General features: G+C 27.0%; 4 protein-coding genes across 6 annotated transcripts; 3 read left to right on the top strand and 1 right to left on the bottom strand.

The window, feature by feature from the left end:
- Window positions 1–759: 759 nt before the first annotated feature.
- LOC108554920 (ral GTPase-activating protein subunit beta-like) lies at window positions 760–1,303 on the top strand. Its single transcript, XM_017910337.1, has 3 exons — window positions 760–815; window positions 874–1,239; window positions 1,289–1,303. Exons 1-3 carry the CDS (start codon window positions 780–782, stop codon window positions 1,301–1,303), a joined length of 417 nt encoding a protein of 138 aa, XP_017765826.1. The 5' UTR covers window positions 760–779.
- Window position 1,304: 1 nt separating this feature from the next.
- Window positions 1,305–2,474, bottom strand: LOC108554918 (uncharacterized). The gene is made up of 3 exons (XM_017910336.1): window positions 2,092–2,474; window positions 1,349–1,771; window positions 1,305–1,315 (listed from the first exon to the last, which is right to left on the bottom strand). Exons 1-3 carry the CDS (start codon window positions 2,273–2,275, stop codon window positions 1,305–1,307), a joined length of 618 nt encoding a protein of 205 aa, XP_017765825.1. The 5' UTR covers window positions 2,276–2,474.
- A 1,089-nt stretch (window positions 2,475–3,563) lies between these two features.
- Window positions 3,564–10,974, top strand: LOC108554984 (ral GTPase-activating protein subunit beta). 2 transcript variants are annotated; one of them, XM_017910444.1, is made up of 24 exons: window positions 3,564–3,619; window positions 3,678–4,098; window positions 4,279–4,305; window positions 4,411–4,625; window positions 4,696–4,879; window positions 4,968–5,228; window positions 5,464–5,655; window positions 5,836–5,940; window positions 6,015–6,155; window positions 6,234–6,472; window positions 6,553–6,783; window positions 6,883–7,036; window positions 7,110–7,217; window positions 7,592–7,693; window positions 7,928–8,068; window positions 8,139–8,153; window positions 8,230–8,390; window positions 8,467–8,640; window positions 8,715–9,124; window positions 9,213–9,624; window positions 9,700–10,012; window positions 10,103–10,357; window positions 10,438–10,687; window positions 10,752–10,974. In XM_017910444.1, the coding sequence occupies exons 1-24, from the start codon at window positions 3,584–3,586 to the stop codon at window positions 10,876–10,878; spliced, it is 4,674 nt and encodes a 1,557-aa protein (XP_017765933.1). In that variant the 5' UTR covers window positions 3,564–3,583; the 3' UTR covers window positions 10,879–10,974. The 2 variants fall into 2 exon arrangements, with proteins under 2 accessions (XP_017765933.1, XP_017765932.1); XM_017910443.1 differs by lacking the exons at window positions 3,564–3,619; window positions 3,678–4,098; window positions 4,279–4,305; window positions 4,411–4,625; window positions 7,592–7,693 and having other exon boundaries at window positions 4,771–4,879.
- A 1,945-nt stretch (window positions 10,975–12,919) lies between these two features.
- On the top strand, window positions 12,920–23,880 carry MRP (Multidrug-Resistance like Protein 1). Of its 2 annotated transcripts, XM_017910448.1 has the most exons (22): window positions 12,920–13,015; window positions 13,276–13,575; window positions 13,712–13,849; window positions 14,020–14,133; window positions 14,221–14,420; window positions 14,635–14,820; window positions 14,896–15,529; window positions 15,641–15,787; window positions 15,867–15,951; window positions 16,026–16,225; window positions 16,309–16,810; window positions 16,895–16,903; window positions 17,397–17,574; window positions 17,650–17,776; window positions 17,854–18,073; window positions 20,852–21,072; window positions 21,765–21,945; window positions 22,054–22,162; window positions 22,250–22,376; window positions 22,492–23,014; window positions 23,091–23,337; window positions 23,407–23,880. In XM_017910448.1, the coding sequence occupies exons 1-22, from the start codon at window positions 12,971–12,973 to the stop codon at window positions 23,519–23,521; spliced, it is 4,608 nt and encodes a 1,535-aa protein (XP_017765937.1). In that variant the 5' UTR covers window positions 12,920–12,970; the 3' UTR covers window positions 23,522–23,880. The 2 variants fall into 2 exon arrangements, with proteins under 2 accessions (XP_017765937.1, XP_017765936.1); XM_017910447.1 differs by lacking the exons at window positions 12,920–13,015; window positions 13,276–13,575; window positions 16,895–16,903 and having other exon boundaries at window positions 13,792–13,849.

Raw genomic sequence — 23,880 nt, 5'->3', positions numbered from 1 at the left:
AGTAGGTAGAGCTAAAGAGCTGTCTTCTACTTTTTATCTACCTTACCGGTAGAAATTCATCCAATCAAAATTTATTTTCTCAATGAATGAAATTATTTTCTATTTAGATTTTAAATTTAAGAATTTCCAATTTTTGTATAGGTTTAAGAAAATTTGTTCATATATATTATTTATTGTATACATGTGTGTTTATATGTATATCCTTGATATTTTACAAATATGTATAATTTTTTAAAATTATTTTATTTAACATTTAATTTATTTCCAGAAATATTCTTTAAAAAATATTTATATGTAATATATAATTATTATTTTAGTAAAAACCTTATTTTTTTTAAATAAACTTGAAATTTGATTATAATTTATAATTATAAAATATTATATTTGTTTGTTTATTTTTTAATATTGAAATGTTATTTTTCTAATTTTCTATATTTTTCGATGGTTCAAATATCGCATGGGGATATTTCTTGAGGAAAGAAAGCCCTATTACAATACAATTATACGACAGCCAATAAAAACGGTATTAAGGTAACTTACTCTATAGTAATGACAGCTTGTCAAATAATATCCGTAACTGTCAAGTTTTACACATATGTATCCATATTTTACAATGTTTATTTCTTTAAAAATTACATATAATTGTGCACTTAGTTGTGCTGTTTTTATACATACTACATGAAATTAAATACTTTTTCTAAGTAAAACTGAAAAAATATATACAACATTTTACTTTCTCTTTCCTAATTTTTAGAAGACATCAAACCATAAAGTAATCTATGAATTTAGGCGTGTTTAACAGAGTTAATCTTAAGGTAATTATAATACTTTTTTATATTCTTATATAATATTTTAATTATTATATTTAATTAGGATACCCAAGGAGGAATGTATTCCGAATGGGCTTCTCTAAGTGTTTTAATTCAACAAGGATCAGAAGAAAGTCAGAGTGTTCTAGAAAAATTTTCTCCTGGAGCAGGAAAAGAAGTTGCCTTATCTATTGTACGTCAACTGGCAGCAAATCTTGGTATTACACAAGCAGCTGAGCCTAGTCCACTATGTACAGATAAGGAAGTACAGTGGTGCATGGAAGTAATATGTTTTGGATTATCATTACCTCTGGCTGAACATGATACTGTTAGAGATTGTGTTAATGTATATTGTGAATGGTTATCTGCATTATATTCTACACCAAAGATTTGTGTACCTAAACCAATTATAGACGATCCTAATTTCTATGCCAGAAAAATAATTAGTCATTTTCATAATTTATTTGTTCCACGAAAAGGAGAAGGTAAAATAAATTACTTTTTATCTTTCATCTCATTTTCTTTTCTTTTTTTTTTACATATTCTCAATACAATAGGAGGTTTGCCTTCTTCTCTAATAGGAGGATCATTATTGGTTCCTTCTAAAGTATCTGTTACTTTCCTAGATGGAGTATTTGATACTTTTGTTAAAGATTGTTTTGGTTGTGATGGTGGTGGTGGTTGTGGAGAGGTTTTTTGAGCACGTGCTCTACCATAATGTGAGTCAGGTACTTGTCTGTATATTGCCACATCCTGGCGAGATTCTTCTATTGAAGGTGGAACATTTCTACTCTTAAAAAATTTCTTAGGTTTAACAACTGGTGGTGTAACATCTGGTTTATTGTCAGGATCAGTTTCAAAGGAAAATGGATCTTTCCCAGAACTTACACGAGCATTCTGATTTCCATAATCAAGCTTCACTCGTTTTGCACCAAATGTATTGTGAATATCATCTCTCCTTCCTGTAAATAAAATGATATTATTATTATTATTATTATTATTCCTTAAAACATTTGTTAACTATCATTAAGTTTATTATTCATGTAAATGTTAGAATTGATAAATAAATAATATGTAAATAGCTCTACGTTGTACAAAAAAAGAACACAAAGACAGCATATTTCAACTACATAAAATAAAGAAAAATTTTACATTAAACAATCTTTTGATTATTTTTGTTGATAGATATTAAATGCATGTTTAATATTTATTAATATAAAATAAATAAATATGCATGATACATAAAGAATATATAACTTACATTTACAAAGGAAATACATACCATTGATATTTGTACTTCTTATGGATGTAAAAGATGTTATACCCCATTTTCCAACAGTACCTGCTGATTTAGCAGCGGAAGGTCGGTTGCTATTTTCTCTAAAAAGCTTATCAAATTGAATACTCCCTGGTGTCACACTACTGACCTTACGGCTGTAAGATTTTGTGTAACTACGGGACGTCATACTGTATTCTTTAATAATTCAAAAGTGTTCCACATCTCAAAAGACACAAATAATATTTCTCTTCATTTTTTAAACTTAAGCTTGGAGAAAATAAGCATTGATTGTTTGCACATTTGCAGAGAAGTGTTATGAGGAAGAAACCTCAGTTCATCGAAACGTTATTCGCGTCAATAATTAAAAATTTGAAAGAAAAAATCAAGAAGCAATATCATCCGAACATATGAAAGAAATAAACGCCATGTTTCATTTGCTATTTACCCCGATGCACAAATATACGAAACTGTAACTTCAAATTCGATTTATATTCAGAAACATTGTCTTTGAGATAATTATTCTGAATTCTATATTTGCACTTAGCTTTAATTATTATAATTTTTATATGTCTACATATAAGTTTAACTGGAAATATTAGTCATAACATGATCTTGAGCCATCTGTCGATGTTTTTCGTTTCAAGATTTAGATACATACCATACACAAAAAAACGAGTAATACAATACACAAGATTGTAATACTTGTCGTTCTACCCAGTAGGTAGAGCTAAAGAGCTGTCTTCTACTTTTTATCTACCTTACCGGTAGAAATTCATCCAATCAAAATTTATTTTCTCAATGAATGAAATTATTTTCTATTTAGATTTTAAATTTAAGAATTTCCAATTTTTGTATAGGTTTAAGAAAATTTGTTCATATATATTATTTATTGTATACATGTGTGTTTATATGTATATCCTTGATATTTTACAAATATGTATAATTTTTTAAAATTATTTTATTTAACATTTAATTTATTTCCAGAAATATTCTTTAAAAAATATTTATATGTAATATATAATTATTATTTTAGTAAAAACCTTATTTTCTTTAAATAAACGTGAAATTTGATTATAATTTATAATTATAAAATATTATATTTGTTTGTTTATTTTTTAATATTGAAATGTTATTTTTCTAATTTTCTATATTTTTCGATGGTTCAAATATCGCATGGGGATATTTCTTGAGGAAAGAAAGCCCTATTACAATACAATTATACGACAGCCAATAAAAACGGTATTAAGGTAACTTACTCTATAGTAATGACAGCTTGTCAAATAATATCCGTAACTGTCAAGTTTTACACATATGTATCCATATTTTACAATGTTTATTTCTTTAAAAATTACATATAATTGTGCACTTAGTTGTGCTGTTTTTATACATACTACATGAAATTAAATACTTTTTCTAAGTAAAACTGAAAAAATATATACAACATTTTACTTTCTCTTTCCTAATTTTTAGAAGACATCAAACCATAAAGTAATCTATGAATTTAGGCGTGTTTAACAGAGTTAATCTTAAGGTAATTATAATACTTTTTTATATTCTTATATAATATTTTAATTATTATATTTAATTAGGATACCCAAGGAGGAATGTATTCCGAATGGGCTTCTCTAAGTGTTTTAATTCAACAAGGATCAGAAGAAAGTCAGAGTGTTCTAGAAAAATTTTCTCCTGGAGCAGGAAAAGAAGTTGCCTTATCTATTGTACGTCAACTGGCAGCAAATCTTGGTATTACACAAGCAGCTGAGCCTAGTCCACTATGTACAGATAAGGAAGTACAGTGGTGCATGGAAGTAATATGTTTTGGATTATCATTACCTCTGGCTGAACATGATACTGTTAGAGATTGTGTTAATGTATATTGTGAATGGTTATCTGCATTATATTCTACACCAAAGATTTGTGTACCTAAACCAATTATAGACGATCCTAATTTCTATGCCAGAAAAATAATTAGTCATTTTCATAATTTATTTGTTCCACGAAAAGGAGAAGGTAAAATAAATTACTTTTTATCTTTCATCTCATTTTCTTTTCTTTTTTTATAATATATGATATATTTATATAACATAATATAAAAATAATATAAATGTAAGAAAGTTTAGTAATGATTAAATTTACATTGTATTAAATATATTTTCATTTAACAATTTGTTATTATCTTTTCCTTTATAGTCTGGCCATTTTTGTATCAGGATCTAGGTAATTTTGTAACTAAAATAACTACATTATTGAACATAGAGAATTTACATTTTAATAATAATTATAATTACTTAATATTTGTAAAATATTAAATATTATTTACAGGAACAGATACAATTAATCGTCAAGCTGTTTTATGCCATAGAGTACTTAGAACATTACAACAAATTGCAAGAGGTCCTGCTACATTAGAAAGAGAAACTTGGGAAAGTTTATTGTTATTTCTTATTGGCATTAATGATGCACTTTTAGCTCCTCCAGCAACAAGAGAAGATGCTGGAGAACAACTGTGTGAAAGAGTCCTAGGTGTACTATTAGAGGTATGTTTTTGTAAAAAAAAATATTGTTCATTAATGTAATAAATTGATATTTATATAAAAATACATTTAGGTTTGGTTAGTAGCATGTGAACGTAATTTTCCTTCACCACCATTATGGCGCACATTGAGAGAATCATGTCTTCGATGGAGGCACAGATTAGCATTGGTAGAACAATGGAACCGTGTTTGTCTTGCTCTTACAGCAAGACTCTTACAAATTATGTATGGTCCAATGTTTCCAGAATTAAAAATAAGTTAGTTATTTCGATTTATAATTTATCAGCAAGAGTATGATTATATTATTTAAATTGTATTGTTATATTATACATGTGATACATTTAGGTGAAGAAGATTCTCAACTTGTACCACCTACAATGTCAGATGAAGCAGTAGCACAAGCATGGTATAGACTTTTGCGGACTATAGGTGATCCTGTTGATTTATGCAGACCTGCTGTTATTTCACAGACCCAAGCATTTTTACAATATGCTATTGCTAGCCCAAATGTAATAGATCCATGTCAGCACCCATGTTTACAGAGTTTACCACAAATATTTTTGAAAGCCATTAAAGGTATAGCTGGACAAGTTGATGCTTTTCTTGGTAAGTGTAGACATATATAATTGAATTGTATAAAATTTTATAATATCCAAATATAACTGTCAATTTTTCTGGGTATTATATATATGCAACTTATAAATATAAATTGTATATTCCACAAAAAATGAAAATGATCTTCTTCAACACTTTTCCTATTTACTTTGGAATACCTATGATAGGATATGGAGTTTTCAACTTGCTTTGTGGTGATGGTTGCACGCAGTCACAAATGTTTTAGGAGTTTCACAGGCATGTTGCTGGGAAGAATGTTGTGTATCTACCATCACATGTGGATCTACTAGCACTGGAAGTGGAGGTGTAGGATGGGATAAATCAAGTAGTAAGGATATAACACAACCTTCTCCTACACCTCCAACACAACGCCGACTTGCCAAAAGTTTCAGTGTAACACCTTCTGCAGTGACTAAGGGTACTGAGCCCTTATCTTTTGGAGTTTTACTATTATATTTTGTAAAATTGTATATATATTAATTAAATATTTCTTCAAGCTTCTTTCTTTCTTATTATGTATAAATTAAATTCTAATTACAAAATGTTTGAAAGATATATTAAGTTATCAATTATAACTTATAATTTTTTTATATTATAGGTATTCCAAAAGCTTCTTTGATTGGTTTAACAACAAGTCGTGTTTCAAGTACACCACCTATGTTAATATCTAACTCAGGACCATCCTCAGCTTCAAGTACAACATGTAAGATTTTACAAATCATTTTTATTTAACAGTATAATTTTACTTAATGCATTATATAATTATCATATTTATAGCTATGGCTTCATTAGTTCAAGATATTAGACCTCCCTTAGCTCCAGGCCGTCCAAAATGTAACAGTATATTACATCTCTTTGGTGAATGGTTATTTGAAGCTGCATTTATAGGTACTGATGGTTGGTCACAAAATTTACCACGTAAGCATTAATTAATACAATATTAAGTTTATTTTTATTTTTTGAAGCAATATAAGCATTAATATTTTTAATAAATAGAACCATCAGGTGCATCAAAACGACCATCTTCGGTACTTGTTGAGGGTCCCAGTTCTTTGCAAGAAGCTGTTAATGATGTTCCACCAGCACTTTGTATTGATCGTTACGAATCTGGAAGAGCAGAAGCTTTAGGAGCACTGTGTCGAATATTTTGTGCTAAAAAAACTGGAGAAGAAATTTTACCAGTTTACTTAGCTAGGTTTTATCAAGCAATGAATCATGGTCTTAAAGTTGATGAAGTAATAAATTATTCACTATTATGTTGCAAGTAGAACATTTATAAAAATACATATAATATATTTATTAATTTTGTTTACAGTCTCGAGAATGTGGTGAAACATTAGCGAGTATTGTTTTGAATTCTGCGGATTTATTTCGTCTAGATCTAAATGGTGTACAAGTATTAGTACCTGCAGTAATATCGGCATTAGAAACAGTACTTCCAGAAAAAGATTTAAAACTTAAATCTAATGTTGTATCAAAACCAGACTTGCGAAGAGCCTCGATACATTTATTAATATCAATGCTAGCATTACCTCTGCACTTCCAAGTAATTAACATGTATAAATATTTGTTTCATTACGTTAATATTTTAATATAGTAGCATAACAAATAATTTTGTACATATTATACAATTTCTATTTTATAGAATCTTAATATCAAGGAACTTCCAACGTTTATAAGCCCAATGATTACTGAGAAAAACCATATAACGTTTGCACAGCTAAAATCAAGACTTATGAACTTGCTTATAAATGCACTACAAGTTGAAACTGATTCTCAGAATACTCATATGTTGCTAGGTAAGTTGAATATTTACTGTACTGTGATTTGTGTAATTTTTTTTTTTTTTTTTTTTTTTTTTTTTTTTTTTAGGTGCTCTTCTGTTAAGTGTACAAGACTCTGCAGCGGTAGAAGAAGTTGAGCAAGTTACGCAACCTGATACTATAGCACATGATTCTACTCTAAATTTATTATCATCAGGTTTGTTCTTTCGTGAGTTACTTAAATGATATTAAGTTGTATCTATAAATACTGAATGCATTGCCTTAAATATTTTTTTAAATTATTCTTGTAATAAAATTTGAAAATTAATCGCAAATTGCATCATTCCAGTAATAATAGCTGGAATTAATATTTCATTATTCAAGATAGCAACTTATTAACATTTATCAGTTGCTTATAAATTAAAATTTAATAATTTAGCCTCATATGCAATGTAAGATCATAATGCTTAACATTATTTTCCATTGTACTTGCTTTTATGCATGCTTCTGTAAGATACCATTCATTTTTATTATTATAAGTTATGTTTTGTTATGCATTCATCATTGTACTGTTTCATCATTGCTTAATAGTCATCAGCGATTCTGCCAGTCAAATAAGTATATCCAGTGATCAACGCTCGCTCGGTGACACCTCTGATATTACAACTCTTCAAGAGGAATGTATTGCATTTGGTAAATACAAGTGTTTTTTATATAGTTTTGCTTTTAATTATTGTGCATATAAGAAATGTTGTGAAATATCATCTATTTTTATTTAGATATTTTTGTTACACATTCAAGCTTTCTTTGGATAACATATGCAAAGCTTGCATTTCAAAAGATTTGTAATATACACATATATTAAATTTTTTAAATCAGTTAAATTTGTATGATTTTAATAATAAAAAATATGGGTTATTGTTACAGATTCAGCTCATGCTCTTTTTGTGAGAGCAACATATTTAGTTTGTCACAGATTAATATCATCCTGGAAAACAGATTTAAATATTTCTCTAGCAGCTCTTGAAATATTATCAGGACTAGCAAGAACACGTATTCGTGAAACAGGTAAATTATAATATTCATCAAAATATAATATTACTTTTAATCCATATAATGTTAAACATTTCCTGTGCAGCAAGGAAATTAACAGGTTGATTTATATTTTATGATATAATTTGTATTTTAAAATTTAATCACAAAATATTAATTTTTAATGAATATTATAGATGCTTTAGAATGTAAACGTGCTGTGAAATGGCTTTGTGACTATATTGCGTATCAGTGTTGGCGTCCACCACCAGCTCATTCAAAAGATCTTCATTCCTCTATTGTTGCTGCATTTAGTTGCTTAAAAACTTGGTTAACTGCCCATTCACAATTGCTACAAGTTACTATTTTATTTATATTTAATTATAATATGTGTTAACATTAGTATAAATTTATACTTAAAATTATATTTTTAGGATAAAGACTGTTTAACAACAGTTCTTGAAGTAGTTGAACTTGGTGTATCAGGAACAAAAAGTGTAGGAAAACCTGGTGAACCTATTAAAATGAAAGACGAGAAGGAATTAAAACCAGCATCTATGCGTGTTAGAGACGCTGCTGACGCACTTCTCACAGTTATTTTGGAACAAGTATATTATAGTCATTATGATTAAAAAATATAAACTTTATAAAAATTGTTTCATATAAATTTATCTACTTATAGGTTGGCTATTTCCCTAGTGCATGTGGAGCACAATCATTGTCATCTTTACTGGATGAGGTATCACTTCTCCGACATTGCAACAGTTGGACTGGTGGTCGAGTTCCACATCAAGCAGCAGTTGAAAGATTTCGGTATTTTGTTGCTGAAAATGCTACAATATTAGCTTTATTAGAAGAACCTCTTGGAAATGATCAAGATCCACAACCAACTGTAACTGTGTTAATACGTGGCCCATTTGGAAGGCATGCGTGGACGATGCAACTTCGACATTTACCAAGGCATAGATCTAGTATAAGAAGTGTAAATACAAATCCAGGTCGACCACTGCCATTAGCAGAAGCTGCTCCACGAACAGATTACAAACCTAGATTTTTTCCTGATAATGTGGATCGAATACCACATTGTAAAGTGTATGTCAAATTTTATTAACATATTTTCATAAAATTCGAAATATTTACAAGTAAAAATTTTATTGCATAACATTCAATTTTTATTTAGGGATGAATCTATTCCAAGTCTGGAAGCAGTTATGAATGATAACGATATGGTGAGAAACGAACATCAAATTTTGTCACAATTGTTAGAACGTCAAATGAATATTGAAGCAAAATATTGTGATGGAAACGATAAAGTTTCAGAGGAAAAAACAGAAGAATGTGTACCGCCTCAAATTTGTCATGAATTTCAAACTGCTCGTCTGTTTTTAAGTCATTTTGGATTTTTAAATATGGAACCTAAAGAAAAAAATGAATCTAGAAACGGCGGACTTACTGCTCTAGATCCGACTATCCCAGGATTTTGTTTAGACTTAGAAACTTTAGATAACATCAGTCCAAGGACGTGTGATACTGTATACATTTTTTATGTGAAAGCTGGTCAAAAAACCTCTACAGAAATATTGTCTAATGTGGTAATTATGTTTTCGATTTTACAATATTTTATCATTATATATTTACATTCATACAAAGTATTTTTATATTTATAGTTACATGAATCGAATATATCATCAAATTTCTTAGAATTTTTAAATTCTCTTGGCTGGCCAGTTTCTGTATCAGCACATGCTGGTTGGACTGGTCATATTTCTACTTCATGGAGAGTAACACCACAATTGAATGTGCCTCAACCAGCTCATAGTGACCATGGTGGAGCTCTTTATAATGGTGATACGCACGTACTTTATTGGGCAGATGTTAGTTCAGAAATTGCTTTCATTGTACCCACTCAATCTAGTAATATAGTAAATTCAGATTCATTAGAAGAAACAAGTTATGGTAATGATATCAGTGCTAACCAAGGTACAAACTAAAAACATCTTGTATGATGATATATTAAAGAATATGATTTCATATTAAATGTATAAGTTATATAATAATTAATAATTACAGTTTGGTTTGAAAGAAGTATTAGTGAAAGTACTTCATCTCGAAATAATAATACAGGACAAAATACAATGCAAAACTCACGAACTCTATCACTTGATTTAGAAAAACAGCCATCTAGTTTGACAGGATCTAATTCCTGTACTGTAGACTTAGTTAAACCAAGGAAAACAACTAAACAAGTTTTACCAGTACAAACTGACATTAAAATTATGGTTGTTTGGCTAGAAAGTTTAGAAGATTTTGCTCAATTTCCAATTGGTATTTTTATTGAGATAAAAATATTTATTTATTTACTTGAATTAAGTGACAAAAATTTCATAATTATATTTCACATACAGGTGATCTTCTTCCTTGTACTTACAGTGGTCTTGAACAATCAAGACTGATTCAAGCATCAGATGTACAAGTAATTTTTCTCCAAGCTCTCAGTAGTGGATTAATGAGAGTCAGATTACAAGGTCCAGTTTCTAGAATCAATCTAGCCACTCCTCTAATTGATGGGATGGTTGTATCTAGAAGAGTATTGGGAACACTTGTTAGGCAAACAGCATTAAATATGGGACGTAGAAAAAGACTTGACAATGATAGGTGTGTAAAGATATAGTAATATTGTAATAATATTAAAGTGCTTAATATTTATAATATTTTACAGTTATCACCCACCACATGTACGTAGACGTTTGAAAATTCAAGAAATGGTACAAAAATATAAAAAAAATTTAACTGAACCAGAATTACTAACACTTTTATTTAGCAGCACTCAAACTTATCAAATTTAGTAAAATTAATGTAAATCAAATAAAATTTACATTAAATCATGCATATAATAAAGCTATATTTCTGAACAATAAATATGCATCAATATAGTGATAATATTTAATTTTCCTGCACTTTATAATTTAAAAGATATTTAATATTGTTTTTTATATATATATATATATATGATATTATATCACATATAGTTTATTATTCTTACAATATATAACAATTATAATAAGTATAAATACATAATATCATAATATAATATAAATATTATAGTATAAAAATAATATTTATTTATAATATAATAAATATTAGTAATAAAATACCATAATCATTGAAAATAAATAATCTGGTTTCTTTAAATATACTTTAATGTAATAATTGTACAATAAAATATATTTATTAATAATGTTATTCATAATTGTAAAAAACAATAATATTAAAATAAATAAGTAATACAACACAACTAATTACATAATACATCATTTTTTCTTTTCCTCTTCCTTCTATTTATATTGTAACAATTACATAATATGCCCTTCAAAACCTCAAATGATGATCAAAATAACTCATTAAAGTCAATTATAAAAAATTATACATTTCAACAGTCATTGTCTTTATAAAATAATTACTGTGCTAATTTAAAACATTAATTGTATATCTCTATAAATTAATCATATGTTTCTATAAAAAAATTGTATCAATATATGAAAAATATAATATTGTATTGTCAATAACAAATGAAATAACTAGTAAAAAAGTATATGTTTTCATATATATTGTGTTATCTTCTATACCAATGCGAAAATATAGCTGCGTCATTCTATGAGTCTGCACTTTACGGTAGAATATGTGATCTTACGAAATATCGTATTGATATAAGTATTATTATCATCTAAAACGTAGATTGAAAGATTCAATGTTACATAACATTAGTTATTATCTTAAAACACACTTTTAAATATCATTATTGTTAGGTATTAATGTAACATTTAATAATTTTCTGTTATTTAAAGGATATTGTATAATTTAGATACACATTACATTTTTGCAAAAACTACAAGTCATTCAAATTGAATATGAGTTTCATATATAAAATATATGTATTTTATTCTTTTACGATAACAAAATACGCAGTATAATTTTTCAGTATTCCGATAAATAAAGTACAAGAATACAGAGAATAAAAATTAAAACAGATTACACTTGATATAAAATACTTCAATAAAAAAAGTACATCTCTTTCATATTTATAATATACTTCTTTTGCGCAATATGTATAACATATTTATTGTTTTTTATTATTTATTATTTATTTATTTTTATGGTATTTTTATACATGAAAGATATTTTAAATATATTTTTTAAATATTTTTAGTTTCAGAAATAAACAATAAAATGTAACTAATTCATTATATCATGACAAATCAAAAAATATATAAATAGAGATATATGGATATAAAATATAACAAATGTGTAAGGTATATATGCTTTTAAATAAAACATATATACAAATTTGTGCATAATAATATAAAAATAAAAGTAAAATCTATTAGATATATCATTTTAGAAGAAATAACTTAAAATCTACTATATTTTAATAAGAACAAATACTCCAAATTTATTTCGTTAATAACATATGTATATTAATATATTTTTATTTTGATCACAAAAATACTATTTTTATTTTATTATGTTTTTTTGTTTTGATTCTACACATGTCCTTCAATTTAAAAGTTAAACCGTTATTTCAGAATTATGCGCATGAATGTAACAGAACATGACGTAATGCTTTTTGATTGGGTAAATAAGCCAACGTTATAATGTGAATCGGTCTCTATTTAGGCACAGTTTACGTTTGTCTGAGAGAGTGATCAGAAAGTTGTGTATCAATTAATTTTAGATAGATATATAAGGTAACATATAATGTACTTATGTTCTGTACAATTGAACATCTTTTAATTGAGTACAATCATTTATTAAAATTAATGATACATGTTTTGTAGTGTGAAGATACTTTATCTTGCTCAACATATTTATAAAAGAACAGGATAAGTGTAATCTGAATATAACTGAAGATAAAATCTATGAAGCAGTAAATGTATTTTTATGGAAGACCAAATTATGGATCAATTTTGTGGAACCAAATTTTGGGTAAGAATGCATGTCCTATTTGTACCTCTGATACTTCTTTATTTGTGCTGATATTTTTATTTGTATCATAAAATATCTTTCTTTTTAAATATATCTTTTTTATTAACACTATTATTTATTTAATGTAAAAGAAAATTTTAAAAATATATTTTTGTACTAATTTAGAAATTTTTAATCAATTTTTCACCAAAAATAATATTATCCAGTATTGTTTAAATTGTAACAGAAAATGCTATAGCATTTACATTTTTATATTTTAGGATAATGATTCAATATGGAACACAGATGATCCAGATATTACAGAATGTTTTCAGAAAACTGTTTTAGTGTGGGTGCCATGTGCATTTCTATGGCTGTTCTCTGGAATAGAAATTTATTACTTTTTAAATAGTAAAAGCAAAAATATTCCATATACATGGTTATTTATCTCTAAACAAATACTCATAGTAGCCCTGATTTTACTTAGTATTGTTGACTTAGGAAAGGCTATATATAAAAGTACTTATAAAGAAGTTTATAATGTTGATTATTGTACACCATTTATAAAAATTGTTACCTTTGTAAGTAAAAATTTTATTTAAATATTGTAATTAAAAATTAATTAATTAATTAATAAATTACGTAATTCAAAATTTTTAATTTAAATATTATAAACAATTATATGGTAGTAGTGTCATTTTGTTAATTTTTTTATAGATTAAAGCAGTTACTTTAGTAACATATAATAGGAAATATGGAATGCGAACCTCTGGACTATTATTTTTATTTTGGTTTCTGCTTGCCTTATGTGGAGTCATTCAATACAGTAGTTTATTAAGGTTATATATAAATAAGGTATGTTATTAACCAACTCAGTAACTAACTAATAAATTAAAATTAATTTATATATTTAATGAAACTGTTAAAAAGTGACAGATCTTTTATTTATTTTTTATTTTAAAGTCACATTTGTCTTGTTCTTAATAGTAATATTGATATAATCATTCTTATATATTATTTTTTAGAATGAAGTCACCTATTCATTTGTGTCATACATGATATATTATCCAATAGTGATACTTTTATTCTTATTGAACTTCTTGGTTGATGCTGAACCTAAATATTCTGAATATCCCAGGGTAAATAAGTATATATTATATTGTTGATGACTTATGTTCTGTTTGAAATGAAGCATTAAAGTTTAATGTTGTACATTATATTTATAGGTTGAGAAACCATGTCCAGAACAAAGATCTTCCTTTCCAGCAAAACTCTTTTTTACATGGTTTGATTCAATGGCATGGAAAGGTTTTAAAAAACCTTTGGAAGCTATAGATTTATGGTCTATGAATCCAGAAGATACTGCAAGAGAAATTGTACCCAAATTTGACAAATATTGGAATAAGAATTTGCAAAAGAGTAACAAGTGAGTGTGATATTTATGGATATTTGATACTAGGAAAGAAGTATAAAATAGTAAAAATGAGTTAATAAAATGAAATAAATTATATTGTATTTGACATTAGTAATATGATACCAATTTACTTTTGCTAACAAGAGTATTTTGGACCTATTTTAGGTAAGTTAATTAATTAGTTTATGCAATCGACCATAAATATAAGCGTAATTTTTGTTTTCAGTTTACAAAATACCAAAGCTTCATTTAGAAAGGCATCTGATCAAGTAGATTTTAATAATGGATATAAAAGGAAAGAGACATCAGTATTACCTCCACTTTGCAAAGCTTTTGGTACCACGTTTTTATTTGGAGCTGTACTTAAATTTGTACAAGATATTATAACTTTTGCTAGTCCTCAAATATTGAAGTAAGTGAATAAGTTTTAATATTTATTTTAAAAGTTAATTCATTGTTAGAATCAGAATTATTTTCTTTAATATAGGTTACTTATCAAATTTATTGAAGGACATGAACCACTATGGAAAGGCTATTTTTATGCAATTTTACTCTTTGTTACCGCCATATTTCAAACATTAATTTTGTCTCAATACTTTCATCGTATGTTCTTAGTTGGATTACGAATACGTACTGCTTTAATTGCAGCAATTTATCGGAAAGCATTGAGAATGTCTAATTCTGCTAGAAAAGAATCAACGGTTGGTGAAATAGTAAATTTAATGTCCGTGGATGCGCAACGCTTTATGGATTTAACAGCATATATAAATATGATTTGGTCTGCACCATTACAAATAGTTTTAGCATTATATTTTTTATGGGACATTTTGGGACCAGCTGTACTCGCTGGATTGGCTGTTTTACTTATTCTCATCCCAATAAATATCTTGATTACTAATAGAGTTAAGACGTTACAAATTAGACAAATGAAGCATAAAGATGAAAGAGTTAAATTAATGAATGAAATACTTAATGGTATAAAAGTATTAAAGTTATATGCATGGGAACCTTCATTTGAAGATCAGATACTGAAGATACGTACAAAAGAAATTAAAGTACTTAAGGAAGCAGCATATCTCAATTCTGCAATAAGTTTTATCTGGTCTTTTGCTCCCTTTTTAGTAAGTTTTTAAAAAAATTATGTTGTTAAAAATGAAAATAATTTTTATTTTCATTTATTCTTTTATTTTCTTTATTCTTTTTCTTTTTTTTTTTTTTCATATATTTTGTAGGTATCGCTGGTATCCTTTGCAACATATATACTTATAGATGAAAACAATCGTTTAGACAGCACAGTTGCTTTTGTTTCACTCAGTCTTTTTAATATCTTAAGGTTTCCTCTTTCTATATTACCTATGATGATTGGTAATATGGTCCAGGTAAATAAAAATAATTTATATTTCATTAGAATGCACACAATTAATTTTTTTTTTTTTTAATATGATATATGATATTTAGGCTTATGTCTCTGTAAAACGTATTAATAAATTCATGAATACAGAAGAACTGGATCCAAATAATGTTCAACATGATCCATCAGAATGTGAGTTACTAATCATTGTAATGTATCTGCAAATATTATATACTGTATATGTCATATGTATTAATACAACATAGCATATGCACTATTAATTGAGAACGGCACCTTCGCATGGGATATGGAGAACATAGATAGACCAATATTAAGAAATATCAGTCTTAAAGTAGAACAGGGTCAATTGGTAGCTATTGTTGGTACTGTAGGATCAGGTAAAAGTTCTCTTATATCAGCCCTTCTTGGAGAAATGGAGAAAATAAGTGGTAGAGTTAATACAAAAGTAAATATTTTATTACCTAAATGATGAAATTTTCTAGCATGAAACAATTTTTCATAATTATTTGTTTGTCTTATTTATGATAGGGTTCTATTGCATATGTATCTCAACAAGCATGGATACAAAATGCATCATTACAAGATAATGTATTATTTGGGAAGCCATTGCACAAAAATTTATACAATCGTGTAATTGAATCATGTGCATTAAATCCAGATTTAAAAGTACTGCCTGCTGGTGACAAAACTGAAATTGGAGAAAAAGGAATTAATTTATCTGGAGGACAAAAACAGAGAGTAGCATTAGCAAGAGCTGTATACAATGATTCCGATATCTATTTTTTGGATGATCCATTGAGTGCAGTAGATGTACATGTTGGAAAGCATATATTTGAAAATGTAATTGGTTCTACTGGTCTGCTTAAGAAGAAAACAAGAATACTCGTTACACATGGTATGATTTATTTACCAGAAGTTGATAACATCATTGTTCTTAAAGATGGTGAAATAACAGAAGTTGGAAGTTACAAACAACTTCTAGAGAAAAGGGGAGCCTTTTCTGAGTTTCTAGTGCAACATCTTCAAGAAGGTATATATCACTTTTTCCATTTCTTTTATTTTACTTCACTCAGGTTCTGTATTAATTTTTAATTATATTTTTCATGAATCTAAGTTGGAAATCGTAAGTCAGTGAAAAAAGTAATTACGATTCCTTTTCCTACTTCAATTTGTGTGATTGTCCAGAAAATGGTTTATATTATATTTGGCTTGTGATATTAGAGTATCAAGGATGTTAGTATTTTTCGCAATTTGCTATTATAAAAACTTATCAGCCAGTTTGTAGCATAAAGTAATCCTCACTACAACTTTGTTTTTCAGTACTCTTGTAGTATAATTCCGTTTTTGTTCAAAACAAAAATATATGCATGTAAGGTTTTACTTTATAATGCATGTTAAATTTGAACCAGAAATTTACTAAAATTAGATAACTAGTATTATAATTCTTTTTGTAATTTATTTTTAAACTAGTGAAGTTAACAATCATAATTTGCCGAATGCATTTGAAATTTTATTTTAATGTAAAAATGTGTCCTATTATTATTTTCTAGTCTTATAATAATTTAATTTTTGATATGTTATATTATTTTATATTTTTTGTGACAAATTTGAAATAGTACACGCTGATGATGAATCAGAAGCAGATCTACATGAAATTAAACAACAATTGGAATCTACAATAGGATCAAATGAACTGCAACAGAAATTAACAAGAGGTACATCAAGAATGTCAGAAAGTCAAAGTGAATCTGGTTCTATAGTTGATAGAAAATCTTTAAATGGTTCATTAAAAAGGTAAAACTACTGCAATATTATTTATTTTATTGCATAATAATGTTTCTATACTATATATCTTTCTAAATTTTTTAGGCAGTATTCGACAAGTAGTCAACAATCTGGAACTTATGAAAATATTAATAACATAAAAGAAACAAAGTTATTATCTCTGAAATTGGGAGAGCAATTAATAGAAGTAGAAAAAACTGAAACAGGAAGTGTAAGTTGTCATTTCCTTATTTAATAAAATAATTATTAAATCAATTTTTAATTTTATATATTATTTTTGCTATTAAGGTTAAATGGCGAGTCTATTCTCATTACTTTAAATCTATTGGTTGGTTTTTATCAATATCGACTATTATCATGAACGCTATTTTTCAAGGATTTAGTATTGGTTCAAATAGTTGGTTAAGTCTATGGTCAACTAGTAATTTAACAGATTATAACAACACAGTTAATCATACTAAACAAGATATGTATCTTGGAATCTATGGTGGACTTGGAATAGGGCAAGGTATGACTTTAAAATTTATAATTATTTATTTTTTATTTATTAGTGTCTCTTAGAAATAGAATTTAATAAAGAATATTATATAAGGTAAGCATATTTTTCTGAAACGTGTTATAATTTATCTTATGTTATATTTATCACAACTTAAACGTTGTTTGAAAAGCATGTTCCTTCACAGATTACATAGTTTTGGGGCAATTAAACTTTTTTAATTAATTTTAAACTATGAATAAAAAATGTTTGTACAAGTTTGTAACTAACTGTTTGTGTATTAACACAATAAAAATTATTGTTTTCATAAAAATTTCATTTGAAATTTCAATGATGCATTAATTAAAACTAAAATACTAATAAAATTTTACTATGTTTTAAAATATTAGTGCGAGTGCGGTTTGCTGTGTTAGTAGAATATTTCTAAATAAAATAAAGCTTTGTAGAGATACATGTTTAAATACAATTATTTCAATTACTTTTACTGTTCAAAATTCATTTTTATTTCGCATGTACTTATTTATTTTGTTCACTTATTAATTCAAATATATGTATTAACTCATGCAATATTTGTGTATAATATTTAAGCATGAAGTAAAAAAAATAAGAAAGCTTTACATCATCTGTCCATTGTCAAAACAAGTTTTATATCTTTTATACTTTTAAATGTTCATACTTATGTAATCAAATTATTAGTGAAAACTTGTTATTAACTATTTATTAATTATTTAGTAGCAAAGCTGAATCACTAACAATATTAATATACTATCATTCTTCTATAATAATAAAAAAATAGTCTAAAAATATAAAAATATAATTTCTATATTACTTTCCGTAATATTTATTATTTATATTTAAAAAAAATAAGGACTATCTATATTATTTTTCTTTATAAATAATTAGCAAATTTTATTTAACACAGTTTTTTTGGAAGGGCTGTAATTTAATAGGTGCTACAACATCATTAAATATTATGTGTATTACATTAATATAATTAGTAAAAATGCAATCAGTTGGTAAAAGAAGAAAGTTTGTGCAAAAATTCAAAAGTATTTAAATATAATACAAATTTTTTTGAAAAGATAATAATATTAAGAACATACAAGTTCATTAATTAATTTCTTTTGCCTAAATAATTGTGTTGAGATAATTAAATTCAAATAAATTTAATTGAGGATTTATTTATATTTTATTAATAACATGTACTATAATAATCACTATTCTCTGATTATAAATGCACCTCAATACATGTGACTGCAGAAAGGAACATACAAGTTTTGTTAAGGCAGCTGGTGAGCAATAATGAAAGTCAATTTTATTGCTAAGGAAATTTGTTTTATATTTTAATTTATAATATATATAAAATACAAATGTAAAAACTGATGAAGTCCCTGATATATGATTGTCAGGTTTAATGATATACCAAAGTTATCACCAATCGTTGTAGGCGTGACAGTGCTTGGAGGGGCGTTATTCATGACAAAAGGAACAATACGCGCTTCCGTGCATCTCTTCGAGAGTACATTGAAACGTATTCTCCGGAACCCAATGTCATTCTTTGACAAAACTCCAACCGGTCGAATTCTTAGTCGACTTGCTAAAGACACTGATGTCATTGATAATACGCTGCCATCCATACTGCGTTCTTGGATTTCTTGCCTCTTTGGGGTATGATATTTTCACGTTGTAAATACTGTGCTTAACAAATTCTAATTTTCATCAAAAATTGTAAATCAAAATTTATATCCACTTACGCAGTGGCTATATTAACAGCTCTAATTACTTACATATAATTCTGCTCATATTATTTTTTGTAATTTTGTTGTCAAAATACATACATTTTTAAAATTTTTAGAAAAAAAATGTTAAAGAGAGATTATAAATATTTGCATGCTTAAATAAATTAAAAGGTTTCATGCACCATTTAATTAGAAAATAAAATATTTCTATTTATTAATCTTATTATACTTATTATTACCATATTATTTTACTTTTATAATATATATATTTTTCTTTTAATGTAAAACTTAGTAATTTATGTTTTCTTTAAAATAATAAAATAGGTTGTATTGTGACTGTATTTTATTAATAATTTATGTGTTTTGTTGGAGTATTAATATATATGTATTTTATTTAATCGATGTCAAATATATAAATTCATTAATGTATAGTTTTTATTGTAATTAGTGGTATAAATTTTAATTTTAACAATTTTTTGATACAGTCACCAACAATCTATAATATAAAAAGCTACAACTCAAAAGTAACATCATAATCAGTAAGGTAATGGACACAATTATACAATCAGCATTTTGTGTAAAAAAGTAATATTGCTTATGCTTGAAAATTGTATGTATATGTTTTACCGAATGTGTAAACCTTTGGATACTTGATGTGCTTACGTATTGTTCCATTATTCATACCTAGCATGCCCCTCCACAGCAAACTTCACCCCCTCGCATAACATGAGACAGAACAATATTTTTAATTTTTTTGTATTATAAACTTATAGTTGTTAAAAAGTATAGATGAAACGAACTTCTATTTGTTTATGCATACTAAAAGTGAATAATGCTTCCAGACCTTCACATTATATGATAATAAATTTTATTATGAACTATTTGTCTTTGAATAAAGTTTCACAGTAGTAATGAAAAATTCACATAAAAATGTTAAGTGAAAAAAGATTTTACAGAATGCCTTAGATTCTTTAAATTTTGGCCATGTTTGTACCATTTAGAATTTTGTTAAAGTGGTTACAATGAAAGCAAATCATGTCTGATGTTGTAGCGATGGCGAGTTTTTTCTGCGATTTGGCACCGCAGCTGGGCTGTTGGCTGGCTGCTCGCCAGATGCACATAATGATGCTGCGTGCTGTGATGCGTGCTCCATTGACCTTCTTTGATACGACTCCTACTGGTCGTATTATCTCCAGGTTTGCTAAAGATGTCGACGTACTGGACACATCTCTCCCTCAACAAATTTCTGATAGCATCTATTGTTTGTTTGAGGTAATTTTTGGAAATGCCTGAACCAAATTATGATGATTGACTGTTATTATTTCCTTTCTATAATTCCTTAAATCATAATTCATTCAATAATTATATATACCTCTATCTTACTGAAGGGTTGGTATTTCCTATATAAGTACATCATGGGTATCTATTCATTCTGTAACATCTTATATCAAACAATGCATTACTGTTATGTTCGTTCAATCGTAATTCTTCATTAAACTCTAAATAGTTGTAAAAGGTGTATAACTTTAAATGTTATGATGTAAAAATATTGTGCAAACTGAGATTAAGTATAATTGTGTCCGTTTCAATAAATTACAATTATAATTTATTTTATAAAATGAGTAAATATAAAAAAGTATGCCTGCAATGAGTGGTAGGAAATGCTGGTGCAAGTGTCCATTAATTAAAACGAATTCTGTGTTCAATTGTATATCGATGTCTGGAAATATAGATATGGGTGCTTCATCTGGAAACTTGCATGGTCACTAACTCATAAATACTTTGTTTCAAAACTAGTTTTTGACCATTTTATAATTGTATACATATATTTATATGTATTATTATGTACATATGATTGTTTATTTCCTATCCCTTATTTTTTTGTTTTTAATTTTTTAAGCAGAAACTGACAAATTTGTTGAAAAATATTATACTTTTTACTAAATATTATGTTCATATTACAGGTCATAGCCACTGTAGTGGTTATAAGTTATAGTACACCAATATTTATATCGGTCATACTACCAATAAGTGCAGTTTATTACTTTGTTCAACGTTTGTATGTTGCATCTTCAAGACAACTAAAACGATTAGAATCTATTTCAAGATCTCCTATATACTCACATTTCAGTGAAACAGTTTCTGGTATGTAAAGTAACTATTTTATTATTGATATACAACTTGCATATTGATTAAGTAACAAAAATAGTTGGCATAATTATACGTAGTTAATATCAATATTTTATTTATTAGGAGCACAAATGATTAGAGCATTTGGAGTGCAAGATCGATTTATTCATGAATCTGAAAGTAAAGTAGATTTCAATCAAGTATGTTATTATCCTAGTATAATTGCAAACAGGTATGAATTTTTTCTAAAAATTCCACTATCAAATTAATATTATAGTTTAAATAACAATATTAAACATAATTGATTATTTTATTACAGATGGTTGGCTATACGTTTAGAAATGGTTGGAAATTTAATTATTTTCTTTGCAGCATTGTTTGCTGTATTAAATAAAAACAGTATAGGTTCTGGTGTAGTTGGTTTATCTATCAGTTATGCTTTACAAGTAAGATACAAATATAAATATGATATAAAAATATAGATACATATACATTGTAATAAATAAACATTAATTATTATAATTTCATAATGATTTTTTACATTATTTTGTATCATTTTAGGTTACTCAAACATTAAATTGGTTAGTACGAATGAATTCTGATGTTGAAACTAATATTGTAGCTGTAGAAAGAATAAAGGAATATGGAGAAACCCCTCAAGAAGCATCATGGAAAAACCCAGATTATACACCACCTAAAGAATGGCCTGTGCAAGGACGAGTAGAATTTAAAGATTACAAAGTTCGTTATAGAGAAGGTTTAGAACTTGTACTTCGTGGGTTATCATTTTCTGTTAAGGGAGGAGAAAAAGTTGGTATCGTTGGTAGAACTGGTGCCGGAAAATCATCTTTAACATTAGCTCTGTTCAGAATAATAGAAGCAGCTGATGGACAGATTTTTATTGATGACATTGATATTGCCAAATTAGGACTCCATGATTTAAGATCTAGACTGACTATCATTCCTCAGGATCCTGTATTATTTTCAGGAAGTTTGAGAATAAACTTAGATCCTTTCAATTGTTATACTGATGATGAAGTTTGGAGAGCTTTGGAACATGCACATCTTAAGTCTTTTATAAGAAGTAAATACTATTTTATCGAATTTCAGTAGAAATACGGAGAAAATATACTTTTTTTTTTTTTTTTATTACGTTTTAGGCTTACCAAACGGTCTTTTATATGAAGTATCGGAAGGTGGAGAAAATCTAAGTATAGGTCAACGGCAATTAATATGTTTAGCAAGAGCATTGCTCCGAAAAACGAAAGTGCTAGTTCTTGATGAAGCAACAGCTTCAGTTGATTTAGACACGGACGATTTAATTCAAACAACAATTAGACAAGAATTTAAAGATTGCACAATTCTTACAATAGCTCATAGACTGAACACAATTCTTGATTCAGACAGGTAATTTTTATAAAATTGTTATATATTTTTTAAAGTATTAATTAATATTGAATAAAACATATTTGGCAGGGTCATTGTTTTGGATAACGGACGCATTGTGGAATATGATTCTCCAGAGTCATTACTACGTAATTCGTCTAGTTTGTTTAATAGTATAGCTAAAGATGCAGGCCTTGCTACTTAGGTAAAGTGCATATCGCAAATACTGTACAAGCAATGAAATAATGATAATTTTTAATCTATAATAGAATATATAATAACAACACAAAAGATATAGCAATTTATTATAGAAAAACACAAAATATAGACTTAAAAGAATCTAAAATTTTGTAGAGTAACATTTTTCAATCAAATCTTATATCATTTTTAAATAATATCAAGCACAGCTCATTTGTAAAGTAGTACGGATATCCGTTACTTAAAGTACTGCCATTTTAGCAACATATCTTGTGCCGAGTAGCATAAATTTTTAAATGTATATATATTATTTTAGTAATTTTAAAAACATACCGCATCTCAGGCTTACACAACATACAACATTTA

This window comes from Eufriesea mexicana, unplaced genomic scaffold, assembly GCF_001483705.2.
Source record: "Eufriesea mexicana isolate 0111107269 unplaced genomic scaffold, ASM148370v2 scaffold100, whole genome shotgun sequence".
In the NCBI taxonomy this organism is placed as follows: Eukaryota; Metazoa; Arthropoda; class Insecta; order Hymenoptera; family Apidae; genus Eufriesea; species Eufriesea mexicana.
This window is presented reverse-complemented; position numbering and strand designations above follow the sequence as displayed.

Coding starts and splice junctions, on each gene's coding strand:
- LOC108554920 (XM_017910337.1), top strand. CDS start 780: ATGAATTTAGGCGTGTTTAACAGAGTTAATCTTAAG. Junction 816..873: donor TTAACAGAGTTAATCTTAAG/GTAATTATAATA, acceptor ATATTTAATTAG/GATACCCAAGGAGGAATGTA.
- LOC108554918 (XM_017910336.1), bottom strand. CDS start 2,275: ATGACGTCCCGTAGTTACACAAAATCTTACAGCCGTAAGGTCAGTAGT. Junction 1,772..2,091: donor AAGAAGTACAAATATCAATG/GTATGTATTTCC, acceptor TTTTATTTACAG/GAAGGAGAGATGATATTCAC.
- LOC108554984 (XM_017910444.1), top strand. CDS start 3,584: ATGAATTTAGGCGTGTTTAACAGAGTTAATCTTAAG. Junction 4,306..4,410: donor ATTTTTGTATCAGGATCTAG/GTAATTTTGTAA, acceptor TATTATTTACAG/GAACAGATACAATTAATCGT. Junction 6,784..6,882: donor CATTACCTCTGCACTTCCAA/GTAATTAACATG, acceptor TCTATTTTATAG/AATCTTAATATCAAGGAACT.
- MRP (XM_017910448.1), top strand. CDS start 12,971: ATGGAAGACCAAATTATGGATCAATTTTGTGGAACCAAATTTTGG. Junction 18,074..20,851: donor TGGACTTGGAATAGGGCAAG/GTATGACTTTAA, acceptor CTGATGTTGTAG/CGATGGCGAGTTTTTTCTGC. Junction 22,377..22,491: donor CTATCAGTTATGCTTTACAA/GTAAGATACAAA, acceptor GTATCATTTTAG/GTTACTCAAACATTAAATTG.